Genomic DNA, 16667 nt, shown 5'->3' on the forward strand with positions numbered 1-16667 from the left:
AAAAATGATGAGTTTTTGTTATATTATGACCAAAAATGATAAGTTTGGATTATATTGAGACCAAAATTGATAAAATTTTTATATTGAAACCGAAATTAATGAATTTTAATTATATTGGGATCAAAAATAGTCTTTTTTTCTTTTTTATATAATAAAAAGATCATTCCTGCTAGTTTGGTTTGTATCTCAATATAATTTTTTTGCTATTCAGTCCGTATCATTATGAATAGAAATACATTATTTTTATTACTAAATAAATACATCAAAATAGTGGTAAAGCTAAAATTCAAATTAAGAAACAAATCAAAAATTTTGTTTGATTTTGATTTGAGGTTTTCTCTTCTTTTTTTTTTTCTCGTTCGTTTAACAATATTTTAATGTGATATGTAATTAGAGCAAAATATTTCTTCTTTTTACTTGATAAGTATATATATTTATATATTTCCTCCGTCACATAAGTATATTCTGGGTTGCGTTTGGCACGAAATTTAAGGAATATTGATAGTAGATAAAAAATACGGATAAAAAGACTTTTTTTGCCATTGTGAGTGTATTAGTGTAAAAAGTAGTGGCAATTGTGTAATAATAATGAAAAAGTATGGTTAGTTTTAGAGTGATATTATTATTTATGGAAATGAAACTATTGTTTTGAGACTGGACAAAAATGATAAACAGTACTATTGCATTGAGACGGAGGGAATATTTTTTAATTCAAATATAAAATATTTGTTTATCCAATTTATTTTTGAGGCACGATTCCAAATAAATATTATAAAAATATAATATATACATATCAATACAATATATCATATATACTGTATTAATACACAAAAATCAAATAATTAAATATAAAATTACTCAATTTTTTCCAAATAAGGTGCAATATTTGCTTTTGAGACGAATTTTTGGTGGGTAGTATTAAGTAGGATAATTTAGAAGTTATGTGATGTGATGGAGACACAAATATATAGTTTTTTTTTTTTTGGATGATGTGAGTAAATAAAATATGGGGCAGAGATTAAGTATAATTAATTATTTTCTATTTTAAAAATATTGCGTTTGCGATATACCAAAAAAAATAAATATTGCAGGATATTTGAGACGGTATATTTTTGACACGATTCACATACCTAATATAGACGTAGCTATACATTATAAATATTTTTATATTCATACTAATTTACAACAATACCCTTATATTAACTTTACACACTACACACACTACAAGAGTAAAATAATTTTTACCTATCAAAATTATCACTCATCATTATTAAAATATACTCCCTTAGTAATCCAAATGTGTGCTCGTTTGACCAGACACGAATTTTAATAAAAATAAGTAATAATTGTTATTTTTTTCTTTTACAGTAAAAACAAAAATACAAAAATGTAATAATTTTTTACTTAAAAAAATAAAAATATTTTTCAATAACAACTCAAAAGAAAGTGAACATAAATTTAAATGAATGAAGAAGTAATATTTATTAAATTTCATAAAAAAAAATATATTTACTCGAAAAGCATAAAATCAAATAAAAAATTTAATTTCAAATTAAAATCACAAAACCTACATATACAAATATATATATATATATATATATTAGTAATTTGAATCCCTAACCACAAAATACACTTGTAAATTCTAACACGTGTCAGCACACGACAAAGAAAGAATATGAATATCTTCTTTAAGCAGTACTTTCTACAGTACTTCTACAACTTTTTTCAACATTTATAATAATAATGCTTTATTTATCTAAATTACTTTTTCTTTTTCCTCCCATTAATTATAGTATATAATAATTTTTTTTTTATTTTATTTTTATCAACTCATGTAATATATATTTTTTTTGTTATTTTAATTATCTAATTATAAAATATTTTTTTCAAAAAAATTTCAATTTTTTTTTAATACAAATGCCTCTATTTTATCATTATATTAACATTTTTATAAAAAAAGAACCAAATTTATTTTTATACTATTTTTAATTATTAATTATAACTAAAATACTATTATTTTCTAAATTTCCCATTAAAAATGGATATTTACTTTTAAATTCGACGGAAATAGTATATAATAAATTTTATATTTTTATAAAAAAATCAATATTTAATTTAATATTATTTTTTATATTATGGATACAACTTTTTTTTTTTTTTTTTTTTTGGTCCATTACAATAAAAAAATTTCAAATTAAAAACAAACATAATATATTTATTAGATTAGATTGTTCATAATAGATATATTCAGTATTCAATTTAATAAATGTAATCTTATTTAAATTACTTTTATATTTTAACTAATATTATCAATATGTTTTTTTATTTTATTTTATTTTATATATTTTCTATTACAAATCAAATATTAATATTTCTTAATATATAATAATATTATATAATTTAAATAGTTATATTTATAGTTTCTTATTTAAAATATTTTATAAATTGATAAAAAGATATCTATTACAAATATTTTAAAACTTTATTTGATGTTTTTTTTCAATCTTTTACTATATTATTGCATTATTTTATAATAAAAAAATATCATATTCACTAATTATAATTTTGTGCAGATAGTTTTTTTTTTTTTAAATTCGATTTTTCTAAAATAAATTTTGTAATAACAAAAAATTATATTTAATGTAATATTTACAAAAAAAAATACATATATTTTTTAAATATATATATATAATCAATCAATAATACCAAAATTTTCAAAGATATATATATAACTACAGTGATTTTTCTAAAAATATAAGAACACTTATTTTAAAAATTTTGTATGTTTGTCTGTAGAGTTTTGATTTTGATTTTGAGTTTTAGATGGTAAAATTTCGAAAGAAAATAGTTATTTAATATGATATAAATATTATTGATATTATATTTCGAATATAAAATTAAATTTTAGTATAATATACTCCCTCCGTCCCAGAATTATAGAATGAGTTGTATTTGACACGGAATTTAAGGAATATTGATATTATATTGGTAGTGGATAAAAAGTACGGGTAAAAGACTTTTTTGTCATTGTGAGTGTATTAGTGTAAAAATTAGTGACAATTGTGTAATAATAATAAAAAAGTAAATGTAGTTTACTTTTTGTGATATGATTATTTATAAAAATGAGACTATTGTTTTGAGACGAACAAAAATGGTAAATAAGATTATTGTATTGAGACAAGAGAGCAATAAATAAAACTAATTATTTGATCTAATAATTTTGAAAAAAAATAAAAAAATATATATATAAAATCTAAAATCAAAAGCTCAAACTTAAATCAAAACCAAACAAACCATTAAAGAAAAAACATACAACACACACTCATATTATATATTATATATATATATATATTTAAAATATCTCTCTCTCACACATATATACAATTGTTAGCTATATATAAGGCAGCTTCCACTCACTATATCCATACCCATACACAAATTTCCCTTTCATTCCTCCTTATCTATTTCCCTCCTTTCTTTCACACACACACATCCACATTGGTTTGTGTGTGTATGAGATCTAACTAACATATACAAAATAAATACATATATATTTCGGCAAAGAGTTTACTCAGAGCGCACTCATCAGGTATCAACTGCGGGTTCTCACGTTGTCAAGAAAATATATATATATATATATTCCATCAGTCCGCTTCTAAGAGTCTCATTTATTTTTTGTGTCATTGTATTTAATATTAAAAATATCCTTATATTTGTATATATATATTTTTTATATACAAATATCTTTCTATAAGTATTATAAGACATTAATGGAAGTATTTTTGTAAATTTTTTTCTTAATTTATACTATAGTTTTTTTATATTATTATGATTAACGAGCTAAGTTTTCGAAACGGGAGCTTTCTTCAGTCCAGCCATGGGTGGTAATAAGGGATTCAATTTGCTGCCGAATCATTCATTCAAATTCCGAGTAGAGTATATTTCCGACGATGATTTCTTGCTCGGTAGCTGAGTGAATGATGAGGGAGCCGAATTGATCCTCGTTCTTCCCGTTCTTGGACTGAAGGGAGCTCCCTTAAGCGATATCTATTACTCATTTTATAGTATATTAAAAAAATAATACTCTTTTCGTCCTATAACTAAATATTCATTTGCTTTTTGCACGTAATTTTAGAAATATTAGTATTATATTTGGATGTAGTAAGAATAAAGTATAAATGACTAAAATAATCTTATTAGTATGTGTGATATAAAGGTAATGATATTTGTGTAATATATTGTAAGTTGTAAAGGTATTTGTAATGTTAGGTAGATAGTACAGTTACTAAAAAAATAAATAATTTGTTATGAGACTGACTAAAATGAAAATATAGATACTTTGTTACGAGACATGGGGAATATTACCTCTTTTTCATAACATGAATAACATTTACTTTTTTGTTCGTATATTTTTTAATATTAATATTATATTGTTTGTAGTGAAAAAGACAATAATATCCCCATTTCTTTTTTGTAGTGTAAAAGTAATAGCATTGTGTAGTATACTGTAAATTGTAAGAGTATTTATTATGTTAGGTAGACAGTATAATTACTAAAAAAAAATGAAATATGGTACCCTTATTTTGAAATAGACAGAAGTAAAAAATGGAACTCTTCTTACGGGACGAATGGAGTATTACCTCTGTCCACCACTAGTCTTCTCATTTGTATTTGTCGTCATTGTTTTTAACATTAAAAATATTTTTATATTTGTAATTTTTTTTTGTACAAATACCATTATATTAGTATAATAAGACATTAATAGAAATATTTTTGTCATTTTTCTTTAACTTGTACTATATTTTAATATAATAATTAATATTTAAATATTAACATGCAAAAAGTTAATGAAAGAAATAGCGGAGGAAAGAGGGAGTAGTATTATTAATCAAATGAAAGTTTGTAATATAATTTTGACATTTTTATTTTAAAAAAATACAGAAGAAATATATATTTTTGTAAAAATTATGAGTATTTTGATATGATTATTTTATTATAATTGGAAAGAAGTAATTTTTAGTTGAAAAATGAAAATAGTAAAAGAGATATGTTGAGTTTGGATATAAGAAGGGTTTGTTCTTTCTATATTTTTCTCCTACATATTTTTTTCAAAAAAATAATACACTACAAATTTTCATTATTTTTATATTTTTTTATATGATTTTTTATACTTTACATAAAAATTGAACATGACGCAAAAACACGAATAATAGCAATTTTTATTTATTTTCAAATTAAGAATAAAAACTATTAAAAATTATATAGTACTGTATAATATTATTATTCAAAATTGTATAAACTATAATAATCCCTCCGTTCCTTTGACAATTTATCCATATTTTCATTTTGGTCCGTCTCATACAAAGTATCTATTTTCTTTTTTATTAATTGTACTGTCTACTTAACATTATAAATACCCTTCTAATTTATAATATATTACACAAATGTCATTACCTTTATATCATACAAAACTAATAGGGTTAATTTAGTCATTTTATTTTTATTTCTACTTTATCCCAATATAATATTAATATTTTTAAAACTACGTATAAAAAGCAAATACATATATAAATATGTGACGAAAGGAGTAAAATTCTTATTATTCATTTTCATTTGTTTGTTGCTAGATCACTATTTTCTTTTTGGTATTTTTTTTGTTAAGTTATATACTCTATTTTTTTATTTTTTTATGTATGTATATTTTAATTATTTTTTAATAAGATATGTTTCCATATTTATTTTTTTATTTATGTTTTCATATTTTTAGTCTATTTAGTTTGATGTAAGTTTATTTGCATGTACTCTTTTTATCAAAATTTTATTATTTATGAAAAGAATTTTAAAAATATTATTATGTTATATTAAAAATTTATTTTACATTCAAAATATTATATTAATATATATTTATATTATAATTATATTAATTCAAAATTTTTACTATCAAAATAACAATAAAAAAATTAATCTATGAACAAACACATTTCCAAAAATAATAATAATAAAATAAAATTAACACTCTTACTTTTCAGTTAGAACAATTTAGGGATTGAATTTACATTATTTATCAAATTTTTTTCTTTCAAAAATATAAAATCAAATACCTATTTTTTATTTTTTATATTATACTAAAAATCAATTTTACATTCAAAACATTACATCAACACCTATTTATATCACATCATACAATTATTCAAATTTAAAATTTTTACTATTCAAATCCCAACTCAAAATCCAAAAACCCCGACAAACACACCTTAGAAGATAAGGCGGGCAAAGGCGGGAGCTTTCCCCTCGAGCAGACCGAAGCTCCATGAAAATGGTGGAAATGTTCGAATTCGGACCCTGTGAAGATAACTACCAAATAGGGTTTATAATAGGCCAGGGATTCTCCCAATTGATCAAGAGCAGGCTCGCCAAAGACCTGATTCTGCAGAACCAGCTTCTCCCCTTCGCTAATCACCACTGTCGCAATCACTTCTCAAATCCCTTTCCGAATCCAACACGAAGAAGTACCCAAAATACTGGGACGAGCTCCGAGGAATGGCTGAGGGGAGATTCTCCATTTCTCGAAGTAATGAGCAGAGAATCCGTCGCCTAATTACCGGTAATTGTAAAAAAATTGCGTCTGATTGAGATTTCTAGGGTTTCGCAGGTAATGCTGCTCAATTTCAGGAAGGAGATACGTGAGTTTTTTTAAGTTTTTCTTTTCGAAACGATGGATGATAATACAGTTCTATTGATTTCCTGTGATTCTTCAATTTGGGGATGTAGTTTTCTGATTAAAGCAAATTTTGTCGAATGGATCATCCTTCACTGCTTACACATATGCAGGAGAGCTCCCCACCTGTGCCTTTGGGTTCAACAGCCATGGATTGGTATTTCATTTCTTACTGATATTCCTTATAACTCCTAAATCTTAGACGCTGATATGCCTTGAATTTAGTTTGTCATTTCGTGGAATTTTAAATAGACTTAGGGATACAAAATCTGTAATATAATATGTAACGTTGCCGTTTCTGCTCGCGGACATAGCCACCATGTTGTTGGTGAAGACTTAAATTTGTGTTTCTTTACATTTTTTTTTTTTCGTTATTCGATCATTAATCCTAATCCGTCGTAACACTTGAAAAGAACACCAAAGAAGGGCAATGCTGGGATTTATGTTGGAATTGTGGCTCTGATTTTTGTTGTTTGGTGTTGAATTTATTTGAAAATTGTGTTGTTGATAGGTAAGAAATGTGACGAACCACATTGAACTGTATAAAACATCGACGCGGTGTTGAGCTATTTAATTATGGTGTAAAGTTGTTGAATTATAGTGTAAAAGTTTGTAAATACGTCGAATTGTATGTTCAATGCTACATTGAACAAATTTGCAAATTATGGCGTAATTTGCTTAGAACCACGCAAGAAAAACGTTAATTCATAGTATACATTTGTTGATCGCGCTTATATGTTGAATTACATACAAAATATGCTTAGAGGATGAGCACGAGTAGCCTAATCAGCGGTGGTTAATGATTTTATCTGATCGCTATTAGTCATCTTCTAGAAATACCATCGTAATTTTTTAGATATGTTGATATATTTTAGATATTAATTTTAGATTTGATCATATCTATTAGATTATTTAGATTTGAATATGTCCGAGTCTGTTTTATGTTACCTATACATATAGACCTTTTTATTTTGACGATCAATAACTCAATTTTGTAGAGTTTTCGCAAATTAATTTTAACATGGTTTCAGAGCTTATTTTTCTCTAGGGAATGATCTAAGAAGCCTAAAGGTAACATAAAACAAATTCGATAGACTCAAATCTAAATAATCTAAATCTAAATCTAACAAATTTAAAATTAAATATCTAAAATCTATCAACAAGATAATCGTACAAAATGTTTGTCTAGAATATGAAAAAGGCTTCTTCCCTTCTTAGGAGATTGAGATTGTCCCGATCTTCAACATCTACCTGAATTTGTGCTACACTCAGTTCTCCTTTCGACAATTCGAACAAAATTAGGATCTTGTATGTTTTACTATTGCTGAAGGCATTTACTCTGAATTCGGTCCCACCGGCAAAGTGTGAGATTGTAGCCGGGGGTGTAGGCAGGAACTTTGTCTCGAGGGACTTGCTAGAAGCACATAGCATCGATGACGCCTTAGAAGTAAGTCTCCATGGATTCTGAGTTTCTTGAAAAATGAAAAAATTGATTATCCGTCTGCAAGATTTTAATTTCTTTATTCTAATAAGCTAAACTCTGTTTTGCTTCAGAGGATTTATTCAGCTAAAATTTCTGTCCAACATAGTTACAATCTGATTGACATAAACTCCCGGAGAATCTTGAATGTCGAAACAGCATCAAGAAATCGCCACTCGGTTTATGAAGTAGGAGAAGTGCCATTCTTCCACGCCAATATGTATCTTCACTTAAACATTCGTCAGGCAGGTTTTGCGCGGATAGGCTTCGAACAATGTACGTAAAAGAGTTCATTAAGGGCTGAATTATGTTACCTTTTTGTAGGATCCGGACAAGAATTCATTGAGTAGGCAAAAAAGAGATGCGGCGTTGGAGACAAGGTCGACGCCAAATATCCTATTTATATGGAAGGTAGGTCGAATTGAGGAACTTTGTTCTTTTACTCAAAATGTTTCAACATATTTCTCTAAAAAAATTTAATATACTATACACTTATTATTTTTATATTACCTATACAATTCTCTATATCTAAAATAAACCCGAGATTCTTGAAGGAGTTTGTGATTCGACTTGAACACTTTTTTGTGCTGGTTATTTGTCGGGCATTTCAGGTCCATTGCATTACACTTTATGCACATGCACGGTCGAGATTGATTTAGACGAAAAAACATTTGCTATAATCGAAGGGGAGCCGGAGGAAGGAATAGCTTCGTTTGTCTTCTCGATGGAGTGATCCTAATGTGGCGCTGTCAGATCAGACACTTAAGCGCCAAATTAGCACCGGTTAGCTACATCACCGACGACTTGTCAATTCTAGTGACGGAGGATTATTTCTGCGAAAAAATATTTAGGTACGAGACAATTTCAATACATGATTCATTCAGAGTACTAAATTGATAATGGCCAAGTACTAAATAAGACAACCTTTTGATTTTTCATTTTATTCGTGAATGAGAGGCGGTAATGCCATCAGAGTTATCTTTAAAGAATGAGAGGTGTAATGGCGTCGAGTTATTTTTCAGCAAGACCTCTCCAAGTTAAATTTTTTTTGAATTTGTTCAATTTAAGTCCTTTTTTTTTTTTTTTTATAAATGCATTTTTTATATTAAATATGAGAAATTGTTTTATTAATATAAAAAGTATTTTGTACAGAATTATTAATTTTTTAAAAAAATATATGATAAATTATATTAATATATATTTTTTAATAATATAGGTAAACAAACCCAATATTCTATAGGAGTCAAATTATATAAGGTATGGGATGTTCTTGTCAAAATTTCAGTATGATAGAAATTCGTGCCTTGTTCCAATTTGACCAAAATTATTATTTTGAGATAACAAATTCGCACCCACCCGCCATTTATAATTTTTTTATAATTTGAATATATTTGCGAGTAGTAAAAAATTTATTTCTATTTATGGCGGTGGATTATCGTTTCCGATTTTTTTTTTCTTTTCTGTATTTATTAAAATGTGTTATTTATTTATTTTATAAAGTGAGAATCCGTCGGGGCTATTTGTCGAGTGTACTAGTCACACTAGTGGTCTCATATGTGTTATTTATTTGTTTTTACATAAGATTGCTCTAATTTGATATATTTACATAAAAGAACTATTATGTTTAGGGTTGATCATTCAGAATTTTGAATTTTATTTGGTTTTTTGGTTTGTAAAAATTAAAATCAAAATTTGTAAAATCAAACTAAATCAAAACCTAACTAACAAATCTGGTCTTTTTTTTTTTTTTTTTTTTTTAAAAAAAAAAGTTGTGATGATGTTTGAACTTATCTGTTCGATTCATTCTTCATCACCACTGAAGATTCATCAATCCTCAATTGCATTTTCTCAACAGTTTGCAAATGATTCAACTATTGAAACACAAATACTTAAAATTTAAATTATAATATATATATAATATAAATTTTTATTTTATTTAAAATTCGATTTTTTTGATTTGAAAATTAAAAACTATAATCGAACGAAAATCGAAATTTATAAATTCAATTTTAGACCGAACCGAACTAATTAACTGAATAGATCAAATCGATATGTCCGAACAAAAAAAAATCGATTTTTTTCAGTTTGAATCGACCAATACTCATCCCTACTTGTGTTATTGTAATCAAATTTTGAGAAAATTGATTTAATAGATGTTTTCAAACAAAATCAAACCCATAGAGAATGTGCTAGAAAACAAGAGGAGAGCAGTCATGCTTCGTACCCCTGACCCTTCTAGATCTTATAGACCTTGAGGCGTCGGGAGTTTGAACCAATCACTTTACAGTCACAAGTTCACCTCGACACCACCACGCCATCATTTACAGGACTTTTGACGTGGTAATCCGCAATCGCTACCAAAAGTGCGCCCTGGATAAATCCCCAGTCGAATTTAATACCCTGCAAACTAGACCCGACAAGACTAGTTACACTAGACTACAAGGAATTAGTCGAGTCAAGGAAGCCAGTTTCTTATGGAATGAAATACAATTGGTGTTTTGTTGTACTTCCGAATCATTTTCAAGAGCAAAGACGGTAGAATCGCTCGGGGATTGAAGCCTTATTTTCAAACATCTCAATGAGTGCTTACCCGCTTAAATTACATCTCATTGGCTCACAAAATATTTTGGTTGCGAGTCAGTTAAATTCAATTGAAACAATTGAGATAAGAAAATAAAACAAATAAATTTAATCTGATTCTATTAATATTGTCGGATTTAGATCTGCAAAATAATAGAGGATTTTGTATTCTTCAAACCTATGACGTAATCCCTAGTGAAAAACTTTACTACGAGATATGAAAATTAATGAATCTTGTGTATAAATCTGGAACAAAACCCTAAGTTATATCTCTATTATTAATTGGGGCCAATTAATAAGTTATCGAGTTTGCACCGAGGCCCGCACTTATAAAATACATATAGACTTAATATAATTGATAATTCAGATAATTACATTTAATCCATAATTTTTTTATCCAATATGAACATAAAAAAAAAAAATGGTTATTAATAGATATGATTTCCACTTGCTGATTAATGACAATTGATTGTCTTTAATTAGGTCGGTGCTAAGCGAAACCAATTCATATATGATCGATCACAAACAATTTGTCCAACTCTAACAAATTTTATTTAAAACTTGGTCCTTTCTGGATTTCTTTTTCACCAAAATTCAATTTCGAATAAAGTCTTATCTAGTTTGGAGAAAGATTTAGGATTTTTTCTTTATATGAGATAGCGTAAAAAAATATAAAAATAATGAATATGTGTAAAATAATATTTTTGAAAAAAATATTAATATATATATATATATATATATGAAGAACAAGGCCAAAATATTTTATAAATTAACGAGGAGTCCTTAATATTTATATATATATATATATATTTATTTATTAAATACTGAGAAAAATAAATAGAATCACGAGTGAAGTAAAGTCTGTATCATCGATGATGATGATTCCTGTGAATACTAATAATCAACAATCTAACAATCATACTCATCATCTCCACTTTAATTTTCCTTTTTGTTGTTTCTTCTTTCCTTTCCTTTCTCCCCTGTCACCTCACGTGTGCCTCATCAATAAATAATCGATCTTCTTGGGATATGGCCGTTGCTTTCTCACCTTTCTTTCCCATTAATTTATTAAATATTTTTTTAAAGAAAAATTCAATCTTTTTCCTTAATGGGATGTCTATAAATACCTAAGCTTGGCGGTGCCGTTTCCCATTTCCATCTTCTTTAAACCTCGCAAAAACCACCTCCCATGGCTGCCATTATACATACATACAATATATATATACACACAGGGGAACTGTCCCGAATTTGAATTTCACGATTATCCAGGGGCTTCTTTGCTATTTCTAAAATTTCCAAATCTATAAAAGGGTTTTCTTCAAAATCATCGCGGTGGTAATAATGGCGCACTATTACTGTTTCGAATTGAAGTTTTTTGTTTATGGTTTTTCGAAGAATTTCGTCGTTTTTTGTTTCTAATTTGATGTTGTTGTTGTTGTGTTTGCTTCTTCGATTAGGTTTAATTTCTCGAAGACTAAAATGGCGGTTAATTCCACCGGCGGATGCGACGCGCCGCCGATGAAGGCGGCGTCGAACGGCGTTTTTCAAGGGGATAATCCGTTGCATTATGCACTTCCTCTTTTGATCGTGCAGATATGTCTTGTTGTGGTTCTTACTCGTCTTCTTGCTTATCTTTTGAGGCCGTTGAGACAACCTCGCGTCATTGCTGAGATTATTGTAAGGTTTTTTATTATCCTTGTTCTTAATCTGTGTGTAGTTTGAGGATTAGTTTGAATTTGAAGTAGTTGGAATCGTTATTTGAATTTGAATAGGAATCGATTGTTGATTGAAATGTTGTTTCGATTTTGTAGTTGAAAATGGTTTTTGATATCTTATTTGAATAGTTGAAATTGCTATTTGAATAGGAACTGATTTTCGATTGAAATGCTGCTCTGATTTAGAAGTTGAAGATGGTTGTTATATCTTATTTGAATAGTTGAAATTGTTGTTCGAATGGGCATCGAATTTTGGTTGAAATGTTGTTTTGATTTTGAAGTTGAAAATGGTTTTTATATCTTATTTGAATAGTTGAAATTGTTGTTCGAATGGGTATCGAATTTTGATTGAAATGTTTTGATTTTGAAGAAGTTGAAAATGGTTTTATATCCTATTTGAATAGTTGAAATTGTCGTTCGAATAGGGATCGATTTTTTTTATTGGAATGTTATTTTGATTTTGAATTTGAAGATTGTTTTATATCTTATTTGAATGGTTGAAATTGCTTTTGGAATAGGAATCAATCTTTGATTGAAATGTTGTTTTGATTTCGAAGTTGAAAATGATTTTTATATCTTATTTGAATAGTTGAAATTGATGTTCGAAAATCAATGTTTGATTGAAATGTTGTTTTGATGAAGTTGAAAATGATAAATCATTTTATAAATATTCCGGTTAAAGAGTTTTAAAGTTTTGAAAAAGAATTAAAATAGTAAAAAATAATAATTGACGTGATGTTTTGTAAAATATATATTTAAAGAGATGTTTGAAAAGAGTGCCAAAAGTTCCGAAAGTATTTGTTTAAACAGAGTCTTCGAAATTGTTATTCGAACAGGGATTCATCTTCCATTGAAAAGCTACTTTGAATTTGTATTTGAAGATAGTTTTATATCTTATTTGAATAGTTGTTTGAATACGGATGGATTTTGATTGAAATGCTATTTTCATTTCGAATTTGAAAATGGTTTTATATCTTATTTGAATAGTCGGAATTGCTATGCAAATAGGAATCGATCTTCGATTGAAATGTTGTTTTGATTTCAAATTGAAAATGATTGAATAAAAAATAATAGTTAAATGTTTGATTTTTTATTTTTTATTTTTTTGTCTTTGTCAAAATTCGCAATAGCTAAATTTAATTGACAGCTGAATAAAACGGAACAAGAATAAATTTGACAGGTAAACAAACTATCTTATTTGAATAGTCGAAATTGTTATTCAAATAAGAAAGGATCTTTGATTGAAATGTTATTTCAATTTTGAAGTTGGATATTGTTGTATATCTTATTTGAATAGTCAAAATTGCTATTCGTATAGGAATTGATCTTCGAACAAAATGCTAGTATTTCGATTTTGAAATAGAAAATGGTTTTATATCTTATTTGAGGTGGATTCGAAGAAATTGTTCAGATTGTGTGGCCGTCGAATATTGATAGCAACAAAAAATTCGGTTATTTTTTTTGTTGTGTAGGGAGGAGTTTTGCTCGGTCCATCAGCCTTAGGGCGCAACAAGAAGTATCTCGACGCCGTTTTCCCTGCTCGAAGCCTGACGGTTCTCGACACGCTCGCAAACCTCGGTCTTTTATTTTTCTTATTTCTAGTCGGCCTCGAGCTCGATCCAAAGGCTCTAAGGCGAACGGGGAAAAGGGCTCTCAGCATTGCACTCGGCGGGATCAGTCTCCCGTTTGCGTTAGGAGTCGGGACGTCAGTCGTGCTCCGATCGACGATTTCGAAGGGCGTCGATCAGGGCCCGTTTCTCGTGTTCATGGGTGTGGCGCTCTCGATCACTGCCTTCCCTGTCTTGGCGCGTATTCTAGCCGAACTTAAGCTCCTGACGACGGATGTCGGACAAGTCGCCATGTCGGCTGCTGCGGTGAACGACGTCGCCGCCTGGATTCTACTCGCTCTCGCAATCGCGCTTTCGGGGACGGGACGATCGCCGGTTGTGTCGCTCTGGGTGTTTTTGTCGGGTTTCGGTTTCATCGGGTTGTGCATCGTCGTTTGCCCCCCGATTTTTAAATGGATTGCGCGACATTGCCCTCGGGGAGAGCCCGTCGACGAGATGTACGTGTGCGCCACGTTGGCGGCGATCTTGGCTGCCGGGTTCGTCACCGATACGATCGGGATCCATGCGCTTTTCGGTGCTTTCGTGCTCGGGGTCCTCGTCCCGAAAGACGGTGCGTTCGCCGACGCCCTCGTCGAAAAGGTGGAGGATCTCGTCTCGGGGTTGTTTCTCCCGTTATACTTTGTGTCGAGTGGTTTGAAGACGAATGTTGCGACGATCGAAGGGGCTCGATCTTGGGGGCTTCTCGGTCTGGTTATATTCACCGCGTGTTTCGGTAAGATCGTCGGCACGGTTTTGGTTTCGATTTGCTGCAGGGTCTCTTTCAAGGAGGCGATCGCGCTCGGGTTCTTGATGAACACGAAAGGCTTGGTCGAGCTCATCGTTCTTAACATCGGGAAAGATCGCGGGGTAACAAAAATGCTCGAAAAGTTTCGATTTGTGATTGGGATAAAGTGTCGGTTTCATATTCGTTTTTATGACTCGTCCCATAGGTTTTGAACGATCAAACGTTTGCGATAATGGTCTTGATGGCGCTATTCACGACGTTTATAACGACGCCGGTGGTTGTGGTGGTGTACAAGCCGGCTCGGACGGCGAAACACGAGTACAAACACCGGACGATCCGACGGAAAGAATCGGACACTCAGCTCCGGATGCTGACGTGTTTCCACAGCACGGCAAATGTCCCAACGCTGATCAATCTCATGGAGGCGTCGCGCGGCACCGGAAAACGGGGCGGCCTCCGCGTCTATGCGATGCATTTGATGGAGCTCTCGGAGAGATCGTCGGCGATATTGATGGTCCACAAGGCGCGGAGGAACGGTTTGCCGTTTTGGAGCAAGGACGGGAAGAATTCTGACACGAATCAGATTGTCGTCGCGTTCGAAGCCTTCGGGCGACTCAGCCGGGTCTCAATCCGGCCGACGACCGCGATCTCGTCGATGTCGAGCATGCACGAGGACATCTGCGCCAGCGCCGATCGAAAGAGGGCCGCGTTGATAATCCTCCCGTTTCACAAGCACCCGCGGCCGTTCGACGGGCACTTGGAAACGACGAGGGGCGATTTACGGTACGTCAACAAAAAGGTCCTCGAGCACGCGCCGTGCTCCGTCGGGATTCTAGTCGACCGGGGGCTCGGAGGAACGTTCCATGTTTCCGCGCGCGATGTTGACTATACGGTGACGGTGGTTTTCATCGGGGGACCCGACGACCGCGAGGCGCTCGCCTACGGCGCCCTCATGGCCGAGCACACCGGGATTCGTCTAAACGTCGCCCGTTTCGTCGTCGTCGGGAATTTTTCTCGGCTAGACATCGAGGACGGCGAGGATACTCGGGATGAAGACGAGGAGGTTTTAACCGAGTTTAAGCGGAGAATCGCCGACGACGGATCGATCAAGTACGACGAGGTCGTGGTCAGGGATACGGCGGAGATGGTCGAGGCGATACGCGGCTACGATCGGTGCAACTTGTTTATCGTCGGGAGGATGCCGAAGATTGAGCTTTTGACAGCTCTCGACAAGAAAATCGAATGCCCGGAGATCGGACCGATGGGGAATTTGTTGATTTCGCCGGAGTTTAAGACGACGGCGTCGGTGCTGATCGTGCAGCAGTACCGGAGCCGGCCGCCGGCGGATTTGCCGGCGGGGCTTGAGGAAGATGAGACGACGGATGAAGAGTAGGAAGAGTATATGCATAGATGCAGATATAGATATTACATAATATGGTTGAATTTAGTGTTTTAGTTTAAATATATAAAAATGCTACATGTAAATTTTATCTTATAATTAACTATGTAATAGTAAAATGATACTCTTATTTAAATTTAAAATGATAAAAACATAATATTAGATTATTATTTAAAATACAAATCTAAACACTTCATCTATACTAATAATATATTTATTCATTTAAAACTATTGTACTATTGGACATCTACCTTTTAATATTGGAAAACGTTTATTTTATTTAAACAATTAGATTATATAGTTATTTAAATTATTTTTAAAAAAAAACAACAATACAAGTATTATTAACAACTAGCAATGGAATGAATAAATTAGTGAAATAGACATTAAAATCAATTCAAATACTCCCTCCCTCCCAAAACG

At 30.7% G+C, this 16667-nt stretch overlaps 2 protein-coding genes across 5 annotated transcripts; both read left to right on the forward strand.

Moving 5' to 3' along the window:
- The first annotated feature begins 6251 nt into the window (after positions 1-6251).
- LOC127250704 (uncharacterized) lies at positions 6252-9252 on the forward strand. Of its 4 annotated transcripts, none has more exons than XM_051274111.1 (7): positions 6252-6571; positions 6653-6683; positions 6832-6875; positions 8049-8165; positions 8273-8443; positions 8523-8609; positions 8885-9252. In XM_051274111.1, exons 1-7 carry the CDS (start codon positions 6311-6313, stop codon positions 8903-8905), a joined length of 732 nt encoding a protein of 243 aa, XP_051130068.1. In that variant the 5' UTR covers positions 6252-6310; the 3' UTR covers positions 8906-9252. The 4 variants fall into 4 exon arrangements, 3 of the variants coding, with proteins under 3 accessions (XP_051130068.1, XP_051130066.1, XP_051130069.1); XM_051274109.1 differs by having other exon boundaries at positions 6253-6571; positions 8810-9250; XM_051274112.1 differs by lacking the exon at positions 6653-6683 and having other exon boundaries at positions 6253-6604; positions 8810-9250.
- Positions 9253-11921: 2669 nt separating this feature from the next.
- LOC127250279 (cation/H(+) antiporter 18) lies at positions 11922-16388 on the forward strand. Its single transcript, XM_051273470.1, has 4 exons — positions 11922-12113; positions 12236-12455; positions 13966-14967; positions 15051-16388. The coding sequence occupies exons 2-4, from the start codon at positions 12258-12260 to the stop codon at positions 16236-16238; spliced, it is 2388 nt and encodes a 795-aa protein (XP_051129427.1). The 5' UTR covers positions 11922-12113; positions 12236-12257; the 3' UTR covers positions 16239-16388.
- The last annotated feature ends 279 nt before the right edge of the window (positions 16389-16667 follow it).

This window comes from Andrographis paniculata, unplaced genomic scaffold (assembly GCF_009805555.1).
Source record: "Andrographis paniculata isolate CXL003 unplaced genomic scaffold, ASM980555v1 Contig37END, whole genome shotgun sequence".
Lineage (NCBI taxonomy): Eukaryota > Viridiplantae > Streptophyta > Magnoliopsida > Lamiales > Acanthaceae > Andrographis > Andrographis paniculata.